General features: G+C 39.8%; 1 protein-coding gene and 1 long non-coding RNA gene across 4 annotated transcripts in view; one reads left to right on the plus strand and one right to left on the minus strand.

Annotated features, from left to right (window-relative positions):
• The window catches only part of LOC145534900 (uncharacterized), a 49,628-nt gene that overhangs the window by 13,238 nt on the left and 18,243 nt on the right, over positions 1-18,147 (plus strand). For both annotated transcript variants that reach the window (XR_014075058.1, XR_014075056.1), the window contains exon 2: positions 8,755-8,907. This is a non-coding gene — a long non-coding RNA (uncharacterized LOC145534900). The remainder of the gene's footprint in view (positions 1-8,754; positions 8,908-18,147) is intronic.
• On the minus strand, positions 3,246-18,028 carry HRH4 (histamine receptor H4). 2 transcript variants are annotated; one of them, XM_081563253.1, is made up of 3 exons: positions 17,695-18,028; positions 10,292-10,455; positions 3,246-5,883 (listed from the first exon to the last, which is right to left on the minus strand). In XM_081563253.1, exons 1-3 carry the CDS (start codon positions 17,945-17,947, stop codon positions 5,083-5,085), a joined length of 1,218 nt encoding a protein of 405 aa, XP_081419379.1. In that variant the 5' UTR covers positions 17,948-18,028; the 3' UTR covers positions 3,246-5,082. The 2 variants fall into 2 exon arrangements, with proteins under 2 accessions (XP_081419379.1, XP_081419380.1); XM_081563254.1 differs by lacking the exon at positions 10,292-10,455 and having other exon boundaries at positions 3,246-5,786.

An 18,147-nucleotide genomic window follows, 5' to 3' on the forward strand; every position in this document is an offset into this window, starting at 1 on the left:
GAAATGTGAAGAGACTGAACCTGATGATTGAGAGAGAAATGCACATAGCTAAACACAGCTTATTTGAACCTTTCTCTCCCCATGGTATAGCTTTAGCCTTGTGTGTTATGTTATCTAGTTTACAATATTTCGAAATCAGTTATCTTTGCTACTAAATCATTTTGCAGTGACTATGTTCCTGTAGAGAAGTAGCCATGACCTTTAAAAAAATACCATCCTGGGGGACCTCCCTGGCAGTCCAGTGGTTAAGACTTGGCCCTTCCAATGCAAGGTGCACAGGTTCATTACCTGGTCGGGGCACAAGGATCCCACATGCTGTGAGGCGTGACCAAAAATATTAATAATAATAATAAAATAAAGGGCTCGGAGCCCAGTAAAAAAAAAAAAAAAAAAAACCATCCTGTTACATAATAATGTTTGTCTTTTGTCTCAATTACCACAAAAGAACAAGTGATATAAATCTTTATCTCTCTCTCATACTCAACTTTCAGAGGCTGGATTGAATACACTGGAGAGTGGACACTTGCCATGTCAGTTAGCTATTACTGAATACCAGAGCGTTTCCCAGATGTAGTGACTTTCATTGCTCAGGAGTCTCTGGGTCAGCTGAGCAGCTCTTCTGGTCTGGGTGGTGCTAGGCTGCAGAGCTGGCCTCATTTAGCCAACATTTGCCCAGGCATCTCCAATCAACTGTTGAGTCAGCTGGAGGCTGGCTACTCTTCAGATGGTCTTAGCTACATCAGCTTGATTCTGTCCTGGTTTGGGAACATCCCCTGGAGAAAGGAAAGGCTACCCACTCCAGTATTCTGGCCTGGAGAATTCCATGGACTGAATAGTCCACGGAGTCACAAAGAGTCAGACACGACTTAGTGACTTTCACTTCACTTCATACAATGTTTGAGTGGCTGAGTCTTAACCACTGGACTGCCAAGGAACTCCCAGCAAATTGTTTTCTTGAGGGAATGTGGTCCCAATATTGCTGGATCTTCCAATTTCTAACAAAACCAAACCAAAAAAACCCCTGAAAATCTCAATTTTAACGTTGAATTCCCCAGTTTTTAAATTATTGTTGTTGCTTAGTCTCGAAGTCACGTCCGACTTATATTCATGTCCATTGAGTTGGTATTGCTATCCAACAATCTCATCCTCTGCTGCCCCCTTCTCCTCCTGCCTTCCATCTTTCCCAACATCAGGGTCTTTTCCAGTGAGTCGGCTCTTCATATTAGGTGTCCAAAGTATTGGAACTTCAGCAACAGTCCTTCCAAGGAATATTCAGTGTTTTAAATTTTTAAATAATAGCACCAAAATCCACTGGTCCTATAGGTCAGACACTTTCGTGAACCACCAGCTTGGCATCTCTGTAGGGAACCCACCAATGATACCCACTGCTGAGTTCCATGCTTTCCTGACCTTCATTCCTTCTTCACTTGCATCATCAACATTAAAATGTTGAACACTTCTTAAGCACTAAAGTCCATGTGATAAGAACAGAGGGGAAGTAAAATTTTGTTGGAATGAGGGTGCTGGGCTTAGTGTTGCTAGAGCTGCTCCAGGTTTTTGCTCAAAACCCTCCACCCCGCACTATTAGCAGGTGTGTCCTTGCTCAAAACCTGCCAACCCTGCACCTTTAGCAGGAGTGGACATAAATCTTTAAAGAATCTAGAGATAAGAAAAGAAGCTACACACACGCAAAGGAAAAACCCAGATGGAACCAAGATGGCAACAAATCTGACCTCTAACAAACTGAATCTCATCATATCTTGATTTTACTACATTAGCATATTAGAAACACATCTACCAGTAGCCAGGACCAGACATTAAGGACCATTGTCTCTGCCTTGCTGGCTCCCATTAGAGGTACTAGCAGAAGCCCTAACTGCATTTTCCCACCCCACCCCCGGGGCAGCCGGAGCACAGCTGGCCCCATCCCTGTGGTTGTCCAAGCTCTACCACTGGCATCAGGAATTAATCAGGCCTTCAAACATTAACTCTCTAATGATTTCTCCAAGATCCTAGATTCTGATCACTTCACTTCTCTTTTACTCTCTCTAGTCTTAAAGATGGTAGTCATTTTCTTGAATTATTAACCTCTGGGTTACATAAACATCCACTTCTTGCTCTTTATGCCTTCCAATATCCTGCATTAATTAAATTCCTTCTCTTTGAAATAACTTGACTCAACCCTGACTGATAACAATTACTAGAACAAAAAGTTTATTTTGCGTACAAGAATTTTCTTTTTTCTGAAATCACAACATGAAGAAAAATTTCTTCAAATCTCAAGATCTTTGCTACAGGAAAGTAGCAACCAAGAAGCCACAAAAAGCAGTTCCATAAAGTAGTTATTATGATTGTTCAGTTGTTTATATTTAAAGCCTTCATGACTCATAAAAAAGACTGTAGCTCAAATGTCATCCATAATTGACATATCCCCCAACCTGCCTTCACTCCTTGAATCTGTTTCTAAACAGACCAACTGAAATTAATACCTAGGAATCACCCTTCTTAGGAATGTTCTGCCAGTTATGCCAGTGGAGTTGGGTCTGGATTTAACATGAGCTAGTATGTATTCCTTTTTTTAATATGTATTTTTAAATAATTTTAAAATAAATATCTTTAATTTAAAAATTTAGCAAGTACTTATAAACCAGCTATGCTGGGAAATGGAGGCTAGTAATTACTCATGCTAGAATAGGAAGTTTCGTTTTATGAAAAGTCTCACCTGAGGATATCTTGAGGTGGTTAGATCAAAGTTTAGATATACAAACGTGTTTCTAGAAAATGGGATTATATTCTTTTCTTTAGAAACATCTACACCAAACTAATAATTGTGGCTGGTTCTTGGGTAAAGAAATTGTTTAACTGTTGTCTTTTTATAATAAGTACATATATTTTCATTATAATGAAAAACATTTTAGAAGTTCTTACAGTGCAGATTTAAAAGACTGAGATTGACATTCCCTTTTTAAGGAAAATGCCTAGTATGTGCCTTTTCAATAAATAGCTATGAGATGCACTGTACTAAGAGAACCTCAATGTATTGGGTTGGCAAAAAAAAATTATTCGGGCTTTTCTGTAAGGTCTTATGATAAAACTCAAACAAACTTTTTGGCCAACCCAATAATATTTCTGCCCCAGGGAATCTGCATCTTATTGTCAAGGCTCACAGTCATCTTTATAATAAGTAGCTAATATGTGATAGACTCCTAATACACATTGGTTTCATGAATACCTGAATGTACCATCAAAAGTATTTTATTCCAAGTCTCATTTTATAGAAGAGTAGCCCTCTTCTGTTCAGTTCTCATACCTGGCTCACATTTCATCACTTCTGAAACATACATTTCTCACTTTTCAACAATTCTGAAATCAGAATAGGACTTATAAGTGTGATTCTTTTAAACTTTGTTTCATAGACAATCTGCAGCATTTTCTCTTTTATAATGTAGGATGATATGTCTTATAATGTAAGATGGTATGTCTTAGATGGACAGCATCTTGGATTGAATGAAATACAATACATATTACGTTTTCTGACTTTAGGAAACACATATGACTATTTAGGCATGTTTCCTCCAAGGTTCAACTGGAAAAAGTTTTCATGGGGCCACTCCATTCAATGATCATTCAAACCTCCAGTAATGAGATGAAATCCACAACTACTGATTTATAATGTTAAAACTAACAAGCTATAGCATTGTAAAAACTTGTGTGTTTATAAGGATTTATTTCTCAAATTTTTCAATTATGATTGAATATTGAACATGTATTTCCTGTTCTGAACCTAATGTTAACGTGTAAGTATATATAAAAAACCATGTGCATTTCTAAGCATTTATGATATACTTCAAAGATTTTCATATTTTAATGTTTTAAATGAATCAAAAGTTTAAAAGATCTAAGATATGAAAATGACTAATCTGTATTATAAGAACTCTGAGAAATTATAGAAGAAACACTGGTAAAATCTTACAGAAGAGATTAACTATGAAATCACAATGAAATGTTATGACAAAGACAGGTAAAGAACACTATAAAAAAATTAATAATGACAAAAAGAACAAAATGTCACCAGACTAATAAAATGCAACTCATCAGTTAGGTACAACCTACATTAACTGCATAGTAAAGGAATCACTCTGAGCTCTGCAATATAAAATATTGAGCACATGAGTTAAAACATCAAAGACAGAAATATATTTGATTCATAATTATTGACACATATATACCAGATACATCAGGTTTAATCTTATAGTCCTTTTGCATCTCTTAGCGTTTCTCATTCTTTCATATTTTCTCATGGAGAAGTTTTAGCTGATGTGCAAGTTAGGAGAAGGGGGCAGGAAGGAAATGGGAAAGCCATCCTTTCAACCCATTACCTATCCCTCACTCTGTCATCCTATGATTGCCAGGGACTCCAAGATAACTTCATTGAGAGCCTTCAAGAGCTGCAGTGACCTCCTCTTTCCCCCATCATCCCACACTTCCTTCTTTTCTCAGATCAGGAATGTAGAGTCTGGAAGTATACATGCCCTCTGCTCTTTCATCTGAGCACCCTCACCTCCTGTTCTGCCAACTCAAACCCTAATTCACCTGCCCAGTGACCATAACAGAGTTACCCACCCCAAGGAAAAAGAGCTAAAGAGCTCTTTTTCTTACTGTATGCTTTAGGGAATGATCTTAAAACGTGATGAGTTTTCATCACTGTAAAATAAAAATGGAAATTTACTTAAGACTGTAGCAACACTGAAAATATAGAAAGAAAACCAAAATTTTTGAATTTCACAATCAAAATTATCTTAAGATCTAAAAGACAAAGAAGAGGTGATGACTAAAAAAAATATAGTGCTTTTGTGGCTCTGCGTTTACAAAAATATCATTGTCAGTTTCTAATTATGCTGTTGTTTCACCAGAATAATTTTCCACTGACTTCTAGGTTCCAGGGCTTTTTTATTTGTTTGTTTAAGTTTTCGAGTGTTACAATTTTATGGACTTTTTCAGTAGAGTGGAAAGGGCAAGATGAAAGCCAGACTCACTTAAGGGAGAGCAAGACTGAAATTTACATAAGCAAAATGATTATTTTTAAGAAGATGTTGACTGATTGTGTGATGATATGGACTGCTTTTTCACACAAAATAATTTCGAGAAGGCCTTCTGAAAACGCTTGTGACACAGGGGATACAAAAAAGGATTGACAAAGGAATTGAACCACTGAAGCCAAAATGTAAACTCGTACACAGCATTTGAGAGATCTGAGTGTGTGCCATGACATGAACGAATAATTGTGAACAGAGAGTAGGGAGCCCAGCACACAGCAAAAACACCCAAGAGAATGGCCAGTGACTTGGCTAGTTTCTTGCCTCTGCGCAGCTCCAGATGTTCCCTTTGGTGAAGAGCTAGGGAATCTGAATGGGAGAGAGAGCTTGTTTTGGAACCAGTTAAACTATTCATCTGGGCTCTTAAGGAAGACAAGAGGCTGCTCTTTCTTCCTGATTTCTCAGAAGGAAGGGATGCTACTGATTCCTTCAGGTTGGAAAGAGATGGCCTCGAAAACAGTCCACTCCTGAATGAGCGTCCGCTGCTACTGGAAGGGACAGAAATGAATCCAGAATGCCCCCTACTGAGATGACTGCGCTTCCATAGGCTCCAGTAAATATACATGTTGAAATAAGCCACTAGCAAGACTGGGATCAGGAATTCGAAGAGTAGTGTCAGGGCAAGGATATACCATTTTGTAAGGAATTCAGGTTTGCAATCCCCCCCCAATTCCTCCCTAACCTCTGAAACTAGTATTGGCCCATGCACTAAGAAGGCCGCCACCCAGACAGCCACCATCAGAGCCACAGTCTTCAAGGTCCCAGTATGTTGAGCTCTGTAAGATACCTAAAAGAAACCAAATAAATTATTTTCAATACAATGAGCACATGTTGATTGCACAAAGCATACCGTCAGCCCTCAGGAGTTTCCGTGATGTGCACAGTGGAGCTGCTCACTGAATCTGGGTAATGTGACTGGGCCGGGGCAGAGGGTTCGATTTTGGTGAACCCTGGGCCGAGATGTAGACTTTCTTAACAGTTTAAGGTTAAACGTATGATACTATGGAAAATGCCAAGGCTAATATCTAAAAGAAGAACACAATTTTTCCTAGTCCACAGACACTAATCTGAACAGTTAACTGAAACTGAGTGAACATGTTCACGGTGTTTTTAACCTGCCAGCTGGGTCGTGAGCAGCATTTTTAACAAATTGGAATAATCAGTGTCAGAATGCATCACACATCATAAGGATATGTATTGTTTGATGAAACTTTTGCTTTGGGAAAACATTAATAGATATACATAGAGAAAAATGTGCATGCCAAATCACAGTGTAAAATGCATTTATCACTGAAGTCACAGTAAAAAAAGTTTGAAAGGCAGAAACTATTCTGCAGTTTATGCTGAGCTTTCCAGGTGGGGTCAAAAAGGAAAGAACTCTTACATTTCTCCCACAAGATGACACACAAAAAGAAAGAGAGTTAAATCAGCTGTAGAGAGACACAGTGTTACTGAGCAGAACCTAACATTTTTTTCTACAAACGTATCCACTCAGCAAAAATGGTACTGAAGCAATGGTGGCCAGCCACTTGGGGAGACATGGCTATGGTGAGTGCCACGGCCTTTTTTAGGAGTGAAGAATATTCTAAGCCCACTTGAGCACAAGGACAAGCTTCTATAAGGAAAAATGAGATTCTGTAGGGGAAAATTGCTCTCAGATCCCAGGACCTTTGATAGATTCTAAAATCTTGAAGAATATCTTCTATAAGAAATCTAAGATGCTAACTACCTGTATTAGGGGTAACCATGTGACCCAAGACTTTTCTAAGGGGACTTGGAGCACACAATCTCTCCAAACCCCTTTCAGATCAGTAAGATTTCTTCCAACCATGTTCCATGTTTCTCTGCTTATACTCAAGGAAAAGGAAATGATTTACCCATGAAGTGGGAACACACTTCTCTTTTCACCATCTTTCAAGTACCATTTTCTCTGAGTTTTTAAGTCTTGTTCTGAAGTATGTTCTCATTTTTATTAAAAGGGTATAACAGTGCCAAGCACTGTCTTTCTTTAATGGCTTGTGTGTGCTGAGGAGGGCTTACCAACGGGCTAGAGGTAAAAGGAGGCTTGTTTAAATTTTTTAAGTTACTTTTTTAAAAAAAAATCAGGGAAGTTTTTTTTTTTCTCTCTCTTTTTTTTTTTTTTACCCTTTTTCCAAATTACTGGTATTTCTGAGGCTAACCTAAAATGTATATGGTGCTAACCACAAGTTCCCATGTACGTACATCTTTTTGCCTTCTGCTTCTCATACCGCTAATTAATACTTGCACTAAGTCTAATGATTATGAAGATGGTAACAATACCCAGATGGTCATAAAACTGCATTTAGTTTTTTAATTGCTTTGTTCAGCCTTTGTAATGATATGGTACAATACGCTGGGAAGTGATGTCTTTTCTGTTATGTATAAGGTCAAATGGGATAACAGACATCCAAGGGAATTGAGATGATGATGGCAATCTCTTCCTTCATCTCTGGGTAGCATTTTAGACAGATGACAGTTCAAAATTGCTTGAATCCAGGCCCATGCCTCCCTGAAATTCATCCGTGGCCCACTTCTCACCTTCTACAGAATATGTCCATTATTCAGGATGTCTCCTCTTACCCTGCTTCCTTCCCCACTTCCGTTAAGACATCCAAACATTCTGTCATTCAGGTTTCTTTTGTGAGGCAGAGCAGCCCCTGGATCGCGCTGGTGTTAATAATGAGATGGGATTACAGGGCCATTCTAAGTGCCTGTCAGGCATGGCCATTTGCATCGAGCCTTCCTTTCCCCAGTTATTGTCAGATTTCCATTTCTCAAGCCCCGCCTGTCACCCTGACCTGTTACACTGTCTTCTTGACTTTTAGCTACAGCAAGGGCTCTATTCCCCATGATCACTTCCTACGAGCTCCAGTGGTCCTTGAAGGCTTCCTTCTGGCTTCTTACAGCTATGTTGGAACTCAGCCAACAGAGGTGCTGGTGCTGCCTGCGCACCCCCAGGAGCATTCAGACACCGCTGCGTTTAGCACCTGTTACACTTGACTCTGCTATGTGCTAGGGACCCGGATCCAGCTGACCTGGCCCTCACCAAGTTTACAGCCTGCATTGTCAGTGAATTTCTCAGGGCAAGACCAAGAAATAAACCCATCCACTTTTCTCTCTGGACATCACTCCTCAACTCTCTGTAACATGTAAGCCTTTTTTCTAACTGGGAAAGCCGCCCATTTCCTTTACACAAACCTGAGGTTCACTCAAGAGCTTGAGCCTGCAGTGAAGAAGTATCCCAGTGAACACTAACTAGGAACACTCAGTTGAGATTAAAAAGAAAACCCAGAAGGAAAGGAAATGTTTAAAGTACGAGTGGGGAAGATAATTAACTAGAGCACTGCTTTTCAAACATTTTGACTGTAACATAAGTAAGAAATGCATTTTAAACCCTAATCAAGGATACTGACAGAAGTATTCATAAAACAGTTCTTGTATTATGCACAGAATACTCTGATTGTACTCTAATTTTTAAGTTCTATTCTACTTCTTTTCATGTTTTTTCATTCTAAGAAAAAGAATGGCCACGGAACTGATTTCATGACTCGATAATGAGTTACTACCTGCAGTTTTGAAAAATGTGAGATTATAGGCTTCTGGATTGCTAATCGAAACTTATCTGTATTCTCTCCAGAGTTCATCCAGTACAAACTGCAGTGGACTCTGGAGCCAGTGAAGTACTTGATGTCAAGTGTCCGGCTGTCTCACCACATCCCATTCTCTACTTCTTCCTTGCCTTATGGCAGCACAGCTGGAGAACACACTTCCCGGCTACCCTTACAATAAGGTAAGACCATGTGACTACATTTCACCAGTGAAAGGTGAGTGGAAATGATTGTGCAATTCTGTACTAGTTGGTTAAAAGAAAATCCTTTGCCCTGGACTTCTGCCCTCTGCCCTTCTTTTCTGAAACCTGAAGTGACAACAACTTGACTTTGAGCATGCCGAGGAGGTTAATGACTTAGCATGGGGGTCAGCAAACCACTGTCCATGGATCACATGTGGCCCAGCAACTATTTGGATGATAAAGTTTTATTTGAGCAATTGCAACAGAGGCTATAAGTGCCTGCTTTAGAGAGGACAGAGCCTGGCTCCCTGGGTGAGTTCCTGGAGCAGAGCCTTCTAATCTTCCTGAACTGTTCTGTGAGAGAAAAATTAACTTCTGCCTTACAGTCTTAGTTTCAGGATTTTGGAATCTCTTTGTAATGGCATTTTATCCTATCCTTATCCAATGCACCCTCCCAGTCCTGTGTGCCTCCAAGGCGCACAGCTCTCCCAGGACATAGCTGTCCCTGTCCTCTCAATGCCTCCAGCACCACACTTAATCCCTTTGTTTATGGATCCATTTCCACATTAGACTGTTACATTTCTCAAAAAAAAAAAGACTCTGCAGATTCAGTTCTGTATCCCAGTCCTTAACAAAATCCCTGTCACACAATCATTCCCCACACATTTAGGTCCCTGGGACTCGGAAGTGAAGAAAGTTTCCCATCAAGGTCTCAGACTCTTCAGATCACTGTCCCATTATTTCTGTGGCCTCCTCCCATCCCTCATCCTTACTAACATCAATCTTATTCTCTCCTTTGTTGCTGATAAATTTAGCTTGCTTAAGAACTATCATGAGCTAATTGATGAGACTATTCCAGATCTTGGTTAGTTCGGACTTGCTTGGCATGGGTCCTAAACTGGCACTCGTTAGTTCCACTGTTATAACCTGTGGCTTCCCTGTACACTGTTTTTTCCTTTGGGCATTCAAAATTAATTTTCTCATGACATTCAGAAGTCTGGGAGTCTTTCTACCTGCCCACCAAGTTCAATCCTGAAGAAAACATTCAGGTCTCAAGTTTTCTGAGGAGTTGAACAGATAAACCTACTGTGAGACTCATGCATATCCAACCTGCTACAGACTCAGTTTACCACTTCTCACAACTTGCCTTGGATTCTGTTGGACATTTTCCCGTTTTCATTGTACGCAGGGGAGTGACTTAACCAAACACACAGAAAGTGTTCACTAACAGCCAATGAGAACTTAGTGCCAACAAAAGGGTAATCAGGCTTCTCTAAGGTTGGTCAATTAAACAAACAAAAATTTTTGCTTAGGGACCCCAAATTTATAAAATTTACAAATATATATAATCTTCTAAGGAGGATAAATTAATGTTTTGACTTACAGCATTTGAGACTGACTGGTATCGATCAAAACTGATGAGAACAATGTTATACACAGATGCTGTACACAAAAGATAGTCAGTAGTGAGCCAAAAGACACAAATGTTATTTTCAAACTCCCAGTTGAAGAGCTTGTGCGGGATGAACAAAGGAATGGAGATCATACCTGCATGGGGGGTAAAAAAATGAAGGTTAAAAAATATAGCACATATCAGTGAATACGAAGAGACATAAACACGACACAATGAACTATCTGAATTGATCAAAAACTGCTTGATTATAATTGAGAGATTCATGGTATTTCATCAACAAATTCAGTACTGATCTCCTACACATTCTTTAAATACTGTTTTAAAAATAGCTGTCACAAACATCATACCTTCAATGGCTCCTTATTACTTTCCAAATTAAGTTCAGGTCCCAACATATATTTCCAGCCATATACAGCAAACATCATCTTTTGTGTTCATGATCAGACCCGGACAGGATGGGCACCCCTTCCCCTAAACACATCTCACGTTGCCACATCTCTTTGCTTTTACCAAGAACATTCTTCTTCCTAGAATATCATTCTTTTACAGAGAAGTCTATTTAACTCCTTCTCATTCTTCACTTAGTGTAAAACAATATCTTTCTTGTCATCTTTATTGGAACTTCCTGGGTAGAAGTGACCCTTTGTCACCTGCCCTCTCCTGGCACCTCAGTCATCTCTCCCTCTCTCATGTACAGACACATCCTACTTTATAACATTGTCACCTGTTAAGATTGCGACCATGTTGGAAATCGATCTTTGTATTTTTCACAACATCTAGAGTTGACTAATGACTCACACATTTAACTCAAATAAATGAATAACAGCTAATAGGTATTGTACAGTTACCATATGCCAGACACTGTCCTGTGTGCATTCCATATATCATATTACATATATGATATGTACTGATATCATATATATATCACATCATATATGATATGGTAATGATATCATATTACCATATATCGTATATATGATATTACATATATCATCTCATCTAACTGTCATAGAAACTCTGTGAGGTAAGGATAGTGTGAGAGAAAAAACCCTCTGCTACTCCCTCCACTGTTGGCTCACTCCTCTTCACCCTTGCTGTTCAGTCACTAAGTCATGTCTGACTCTTTGCAACCCCATGAACTGCAGCGAGCCAGGCTCCTGTGTCCTCCACTCTCTCCCAGAGTTTGCTTAAATTCATGTCCATTGAGCCGATGATGCTATCTAGCTGTCTCATCCTCTGCTTCCCCCTTCTCCTTTTGCCTTCCATCTTCCTAGCATCAGGGTCTTTTCCAAAGAGTTGGCTCTTCACATCAGGTGGCCAAAGTATTGGCACTTCAGCTTCAGCATCAGCCCTCCCAGTGAATATTCAGGGTTAATTTTCTTTAGTATTGACTGGTTTGATCTTCTTGTGGTCCCAGGGACTCTCAAAACTCTTCCCAACACCACAATTTGAAAGCATCAATTCTTTGGCACTCTATTCATGGTCCAACTCTCACATCCATAGATGACTATTGGAAAAACCATAGCTTTGACTATATGGACCTTTATTGGCAAAGTGATATCTCTTCATCTTATCTGACCTCAAGTATACAACACCCACACCCACACTCTCAGATCCTTGCATGGATTTCTGGCATGCAGCACACTTCCCTCAAAGAAGGCTCCTTCTGTTTACTCAAATGAATCTTCCTCAGTGAGCCCTAACGCTGAAATTTACGTTGTAACCTCTACCTCTAACATACTTCCTCCCCGCTATGTTTTTCTCAGTAGCAAATGATCAACCTCTAAAATGCTGTGTAATTTTATTTATTTATTTATATTGTTTATTGTCTGTCTCCCCACCCATGTTCCCAGAAAAAATACAAGCACTGTAAGAGCATGGATTTTTTTTTTTTTTTTAATGTATTTTCCCTGATATATCCCCAGCACCTAAAATGGTGCCTGGTTTGAAATAAATCAGTATTGGATGAATGAATAGATGAAAATGGGGAAGTCTAGTTTCATTAAAAATTGCTATCAATCCTGAATAGTGTCTTCTTTCTGACGCCAGTTAAGAAGCTGCATCTTGTGGGAAGTGGGAGGGAGATTCAAGAGGAGGGGACATATGTATACCTATGACTGATTCGTGTTGATATATGGCAGAAACCAAATCAGCTGGCATCTGGGGTATCCTAGCCTCCAGAGCTCTGAGAAGGTAAACCGCTATAAAGTCACTCAGACGGTGGTTATTCTGTTGGGGCAACCTGAGCTGACTAACACAGAGGGAAAGAGAAGAGTCCGGATCTGAGGCCTCAAGGTACCAGCACACTTCACTCTGCTGTACTTCGCTTTATTGCACTTCACAGATACTGTATTTATTACCAATGGAAGGTTCATGGCTACCCTGCATCGAGCAAAGTCTGTCAGCGGTATTTCTTCCAATAGCATTTGCTTCCTTTGCATCTCTGTGTCACATTTTGCTACTTCTCACAATATTTTTATTTTTTTATTATTATATTTGTTGTGGTGATCTTCGATGTTACTGTTTTAATTGTTTTGGAACTCCACGAACTTTGCCCAGATAACTCAGTGAACTTCATAAGTTGTGTGTGTTCTGACTGCTCCACCCGCCTCTCATTTCCTTGTCTCCTCAGGTTTCTCTATTACATGAGATGTAACAATATTGCAATTAAGCCAGTTAATAACCCTAGAATGACCTGTAAGTATTCAAGTGAAAGGAAGAGCCAACGAATGTGGCAAATTTCAGTGCTGTCTCATTTTAGGAAATTGCCACAGGCACCCCAGCTTTCAGTATCCACCACCCTGATCAGTCAGCATCCATCAACATCAAGGCAAGACCTTCCCATGAGCAAAAAGATTATGACTCCGTTAAGGCTTGGAAAATGGTTAGCATTTTTACCATAGAATATTTTTGAATTAAGGTGTGTACATTGTTTTTTTAGACATAACATTATCACACACTTAGTAGACTGCAGCTATACCTTTTACATGCACTGAGAAACCAAAAAATTCATGTGACTCTTATTTTGATTTTTGCTTTATTGCAGCAGTCTGGAACTGAACCCACAATACTTCTGAGTTATACCTATACTAAAGATACACTTTGCCATCCTGAAAATGTCGTTCAGACTCTGACATCAACAACAACCTTTTGCCCTTGAAGATCCTGTCTGGATCATCCATCATGTGCTTATGTAGGCCATACATACCCACACAAATGTAGATCTGAAAAAGGTACCCATAGATGGAAGCACTGGTCATGTGATACCAAATTTATAGGTATCAGTATAGATATAAATAATATTTTTCTGGAATAATATATAGATGAGATATGTTAATGCACCTGATACTGGAATTTTTCCTTAATAAATCTTTCCTTTTCAACTAAATTCAGCCTAGGAAGCTGCTCAGGTGCCACAAACTTTAAGAAATTGCTTCTACAGGAGGCCAGTTCAAAAACCTGTGACAAGAGGACATTCAGCCAGAAAGCCCACCATACGGAGCACGCGATGCTCTAATCTGCACTGGCATCATCACATGGATGTGGAGCTCTGGATCTCATGACCCTAAAGATTAAGAATTGCTATCTTATAACTACAGAAAATCTCTCACAAGCCCCATCTTGGCCCACCACCACCATGAGGTCCTACAGGCTCAGAGCTTTTAAAGACACACTTCTAAGCATGGCAAAGGAGAAAGAACAGCATTGACACAAAACTCAAATCTTGTTACAAATGCTCTCGAAGATGCTGCCAAGCCCTGTGCTGTCACGGTGAATATTGCGTTAGATAAGTGGACCTCTGGATGAAGCTGGCAGGCGGCAGGGAAAACGTGAAGGATGAGACTGGCTGATTAAGAGAGAGTCTGGCCTGTGTCCAACTGCTCTCATCAGGAGCAAAGCCATTTCTTTTCCCATCCACCTGCTGCTAGAGGAGGACCACCAGGACTACTGAGTCATCACATCTGCAGGGACATTTCTGAAAGATGAACCACAGATTTTGATGCTCAAGACCACGATGGTGGGCCTGCCATGATGCTGACCCTGGCCCTTACACAGAGGCACTCTGTTTTTGTCTAGAACCATCTTCATTCAAAAGCTTCAGGCCTCAGTCTCTCTCCCTTGGATATATTTTTACCCCATCCCTTCTGACCATGAGGTATACAAGTCCTTACTTCCTTTGGGACAGTCAAAATACATCATCCACTTTAAATGTTGAGTGTCATCTAAAAGTTGTACAGCTCTGTGAAGAAGGCTGCTGCTGCTGCTAAGTCACTTCAGTCATGTCCGACTCTGTGCAACCCCATAGATGGCTCCCCCGTCCCTGGGATTCTCCAGGCAAGAACACTGGAGTGGGTTGCCATTTCCTTCTCCAATGCATGAAAGTGAAAAGTGAAAATGAAGTTGCTCAGTCATGTCTGACTCTTAGCGACCCCATGGACTGTAGCCTACCAGGCTCCTCCAGCCATGGGATTCTCCAGGCAAGAGTACTGGAGTGGGTTGCCAGTGCCTTCTCCACTGTGAAAAAGGAGGGGGATACATATATTTATAATAGAATATTCTCTGTTCACATAAATATATTCGTATATTTATCTTTATACTATCTGTTGGCTCAGCAGTGAAGAACCCGCCTGTCAATCAGGAGACTTGAGTTCAATCCCTGGGTCAGGAAGAACCCCTGAAGAAGAAAATGGAAACCCACTCCAGTATTCTTGCCTGGAAAAATCCCATGGAACAGAGGAGTCTAGCAGGCTACAGTCCATGGGGTCGCAAAGAGTCGGACGTGATTGAGCAACTGAGCACACACCCATGCACACGTGAGCAAAGAGTGATGTGGAAGGATCTATATCAAGTTGTTAGTGTTGGTTACCTGGAGGGGCAGAACTGAGGAGAAAAACAAGATTGCTGCACATTTTTAATGGTTCTATATTAGTTCTCCACTTTTTTCTGTGATCCTGTCATTTCTGTACCTGGATTCCTAAGTCAATCTTTCCAACTAGAGGTTTCCTCCAAAACTTTTATCATTGCAATATCAGAAGCATAAACTGCTTTCCCAAATGCTCCCTATTTCTCTGAGGAATGTCATACTTCTCTTGTCCCCAGAACTCAGTCTTTAACACATCTTTCTCCTGACTGACCACCCCACTCCCATTGCATCTCTGCCTCTTGAACTTATTTCCACTCTTACCCTAGTTGGCAAAGTAATGTCTCTGCTTTTTAATTAAAGCAGAGACATTATTTTGCTGACAAAGGTCCATCTAGTCAACCCTATGGTTTTTCCAGTAGTCATGTGAGAGTTGGACTATCAAGAAAACAGAGCGCTGAAGAATTGATGCTTCTAAACTGTGGTGTTGGAGAAAGCTCTTGTGAGTCCCTTGGACTGCAAGGAGATCAAACCAGTCAATCCTAAAGGAGATCAGTCCTGAATATTCATTGAAAGGACTAATGCTGAAACTCCAATACTTTGGCCACCTGATGCGAAAAGACCCTGATGCTGGGAAAGACTGAAGGCAGGAGGAGAAGGAGACAACAGAGGACAAGATGGTTGGATGGCATCACTGACTCGATGTACATGTGTTCGAGCAAGCTCCAGGAGTTGGTGATGGACAGAAAAGCCTGGCATGCTGCAGTCCATGGGGTCGCAAAGAGTTGGACATGACTAAGTGACTTAACTGACCCTGGCTCAGAGCTTCACTGCTGATTTCTGCCAAGGTCACTGCAGGATTCTCAGAAACCAAGCCACTTCCTGCTCCAGCTTCTCCCACCTCCTACGTCTCCTCTGATGACTCTAAAGTGAAGCTTCAACCCAGTCACTCAGTTAAATGTCACATTGCCTTCTGAATAAGCTCCATTCCAGACTCACACTAGTATTCAAGGGCCTTCATTGTATAGATTCCAGCTATTCCATCTTCACCTTTTGCTATTCTCATACAGCCCATTTGCACACAAGGAAGGTACATGCAATGATTTTCTATCAGCATATCTCTGTTGATTCTTGGAATTCTCTGCCCTCTGCATCTCTGCCTATGGAAATTCTCCCCATCCCCTAAAGTTCATTTTGGAGGCCACTACCCCCTAACGAAATGTGTTCCCCTCCCCGCCGCCTCTGAGTGCCTATAACACTTGGTAGGTCTTTGTAGGTTCTCATATCAACTTGTCCTGTTAGTCATTTCTGAACTTCTCTTACCTACTCTACTATTTGAAGCCTTATTAAAGAAACAGATTAACCTAGTCCTGTCTATATCTCCTCATCATCTAATTGCACTTGGTACTTAACAGTACTTATACATGGTAGGTACTCTACTAACATTTGTGAACTTGGTTTGAGTTGACATTTGTCTGCAGAGAAATCAAGAGTGAAAAGACTAACACAAGTTGAGCAATCACTATGTTCAAGGCACTAAACTTAAGTGTTCTATGAGTTTTGCTTCATTTTAACATAACTGTAAGTGTTTATATAGCTATACACAATAACAAATTAACTAGGAGGTCCTACAAAACAATATCAGCAGTAGACACTTCTGAATATTTACTTATTACAAGGATATGTGCTTCCCTGGTGGCTCAGCTTGTTAAGAATTTGCTTGCAATGTGGGAGGCCTGGGTTCAATCCCTGTGTTGGAAAGATCCCCTGGAGAAGGGAAAGGCTACCCACTCCGGTATTCTGGCCTGGAGAATTCCATGGACTGTACGGTCCATGGGGTCACAAAAAGTCGGACACAACTGAGTGACTTTCACTATATACTCATTTATAAGGATTGTGAAAAATGATCATCAGGCAGTAAGAAATTGTGAAGTGCACATTTTCAAAGAAAGATTACTTTGATCTCTATGATCTTATAGCTATTTAACATTATGATACCATATCATATGCAAAGTAGGTTAGTGTTGGGTATACTTTACAACATGCTATGATACAGCATATCATAAAATAATATCAGCCATACTATTTGACCTGAACATCCTATTTTCTGATTGTGCCAATTACCAGTATATGCATCATTTCCTATAACTCCAACACTGTGATATTAAAGAAATTATGCTTACTTAAAAAGAAATACTTATAAACCTAAACATGCAAGGAAGATAGCTCCAGAAACAAAAATAACTCTTAGACTAAAGCAATACTGGACTTATTTTTATTCCATAAAAAGAAACTGTTTTTAGAGGTAAATTCCCCTACAAACCTTATTTACATATATATATCATTCCCATATAGTGCCATATAGCCTCCCCTGAATTTCAATCCTTAAACTTTTTATTTCTAATAATACCCAATTTTATACAGTCCTTTGAAATAATAAAAGCTTATTTTATGTTTTTAGAAACAAATTATAATCGAGAAAGATTATCTTAAATAAAGATATGTAACTTACCAACAAAGAAGTCCGAAATGGCCAAGTTAAGCAAAAAGTAATTACTTCGATGTCTAAGATTTTTGTCCACCACGAAAGCTAAAATGACCACAGCATTTCCTAGCATTATAGCAAAAGCTAGTAGGCTCATTAAAAATGCTAAAGCAATGTTTGAAAAAGAATTTGTGTCTTTACTAGCTGACATCACATCAGAAGAATTTGTGTCATTAGTAAATGGCATCACATGAGAAGAATTTGTGCCATTAGTATACATGATATCAAACTTAATACAGCAAACTAAGCCAGCAAGACAATTCTGACAAGTGTCTTTTCCAGTCGAATACCTAAAATATATAGTCTCCTACACATAACAACATTTTTAAAAAGTCTAATGCTGATCTCATAGTACTTCCTGGTTCTTGATAAGAGCAAACTTGTGGTAACAGTTTCCTTTTAACTGAGATGAAGAAGTGT

The sequence above is a fragment of the Giraffa tippelskirchi genome, chromosome 14 (assembly GCF_054371585.1).
Source record: "Giraffa tippelskirchi isolate mGirTip1 chromosome 14, T2T-mGirTip1v1.2.pri, whole genome shotgun sequence".
Taxonomy (NCBI): Eukaryota; Metazoa; Chordata; class Mammalia; order Artiodactyla; family Giraffidae; genus Giraffa; species Giraffa tippelskirchi.

Coding starts and splice junctions, on each gene's coding strand:
- HRH4 (XM_081563253.1), bottom strand. CDS start 17,947: ATGTATACTAATGGCACAAATTCTTCTCATGTGATGCCATTTACTAAT. Junction 10,456..17,694: donor CATTTCGGACTTCTTTGTTG/GTAAGTTACATA, acceptor CCCCCCATGCAG/GTATGATCTCCATTCCTTTG. Junction 5,884..10,291: donor ACCAGTCAGTCTCAAATGCT/GTAAGTCAAAAC, acceptor GGTTTCTTTTAG/GTATCTTACAGAGCTCAACA.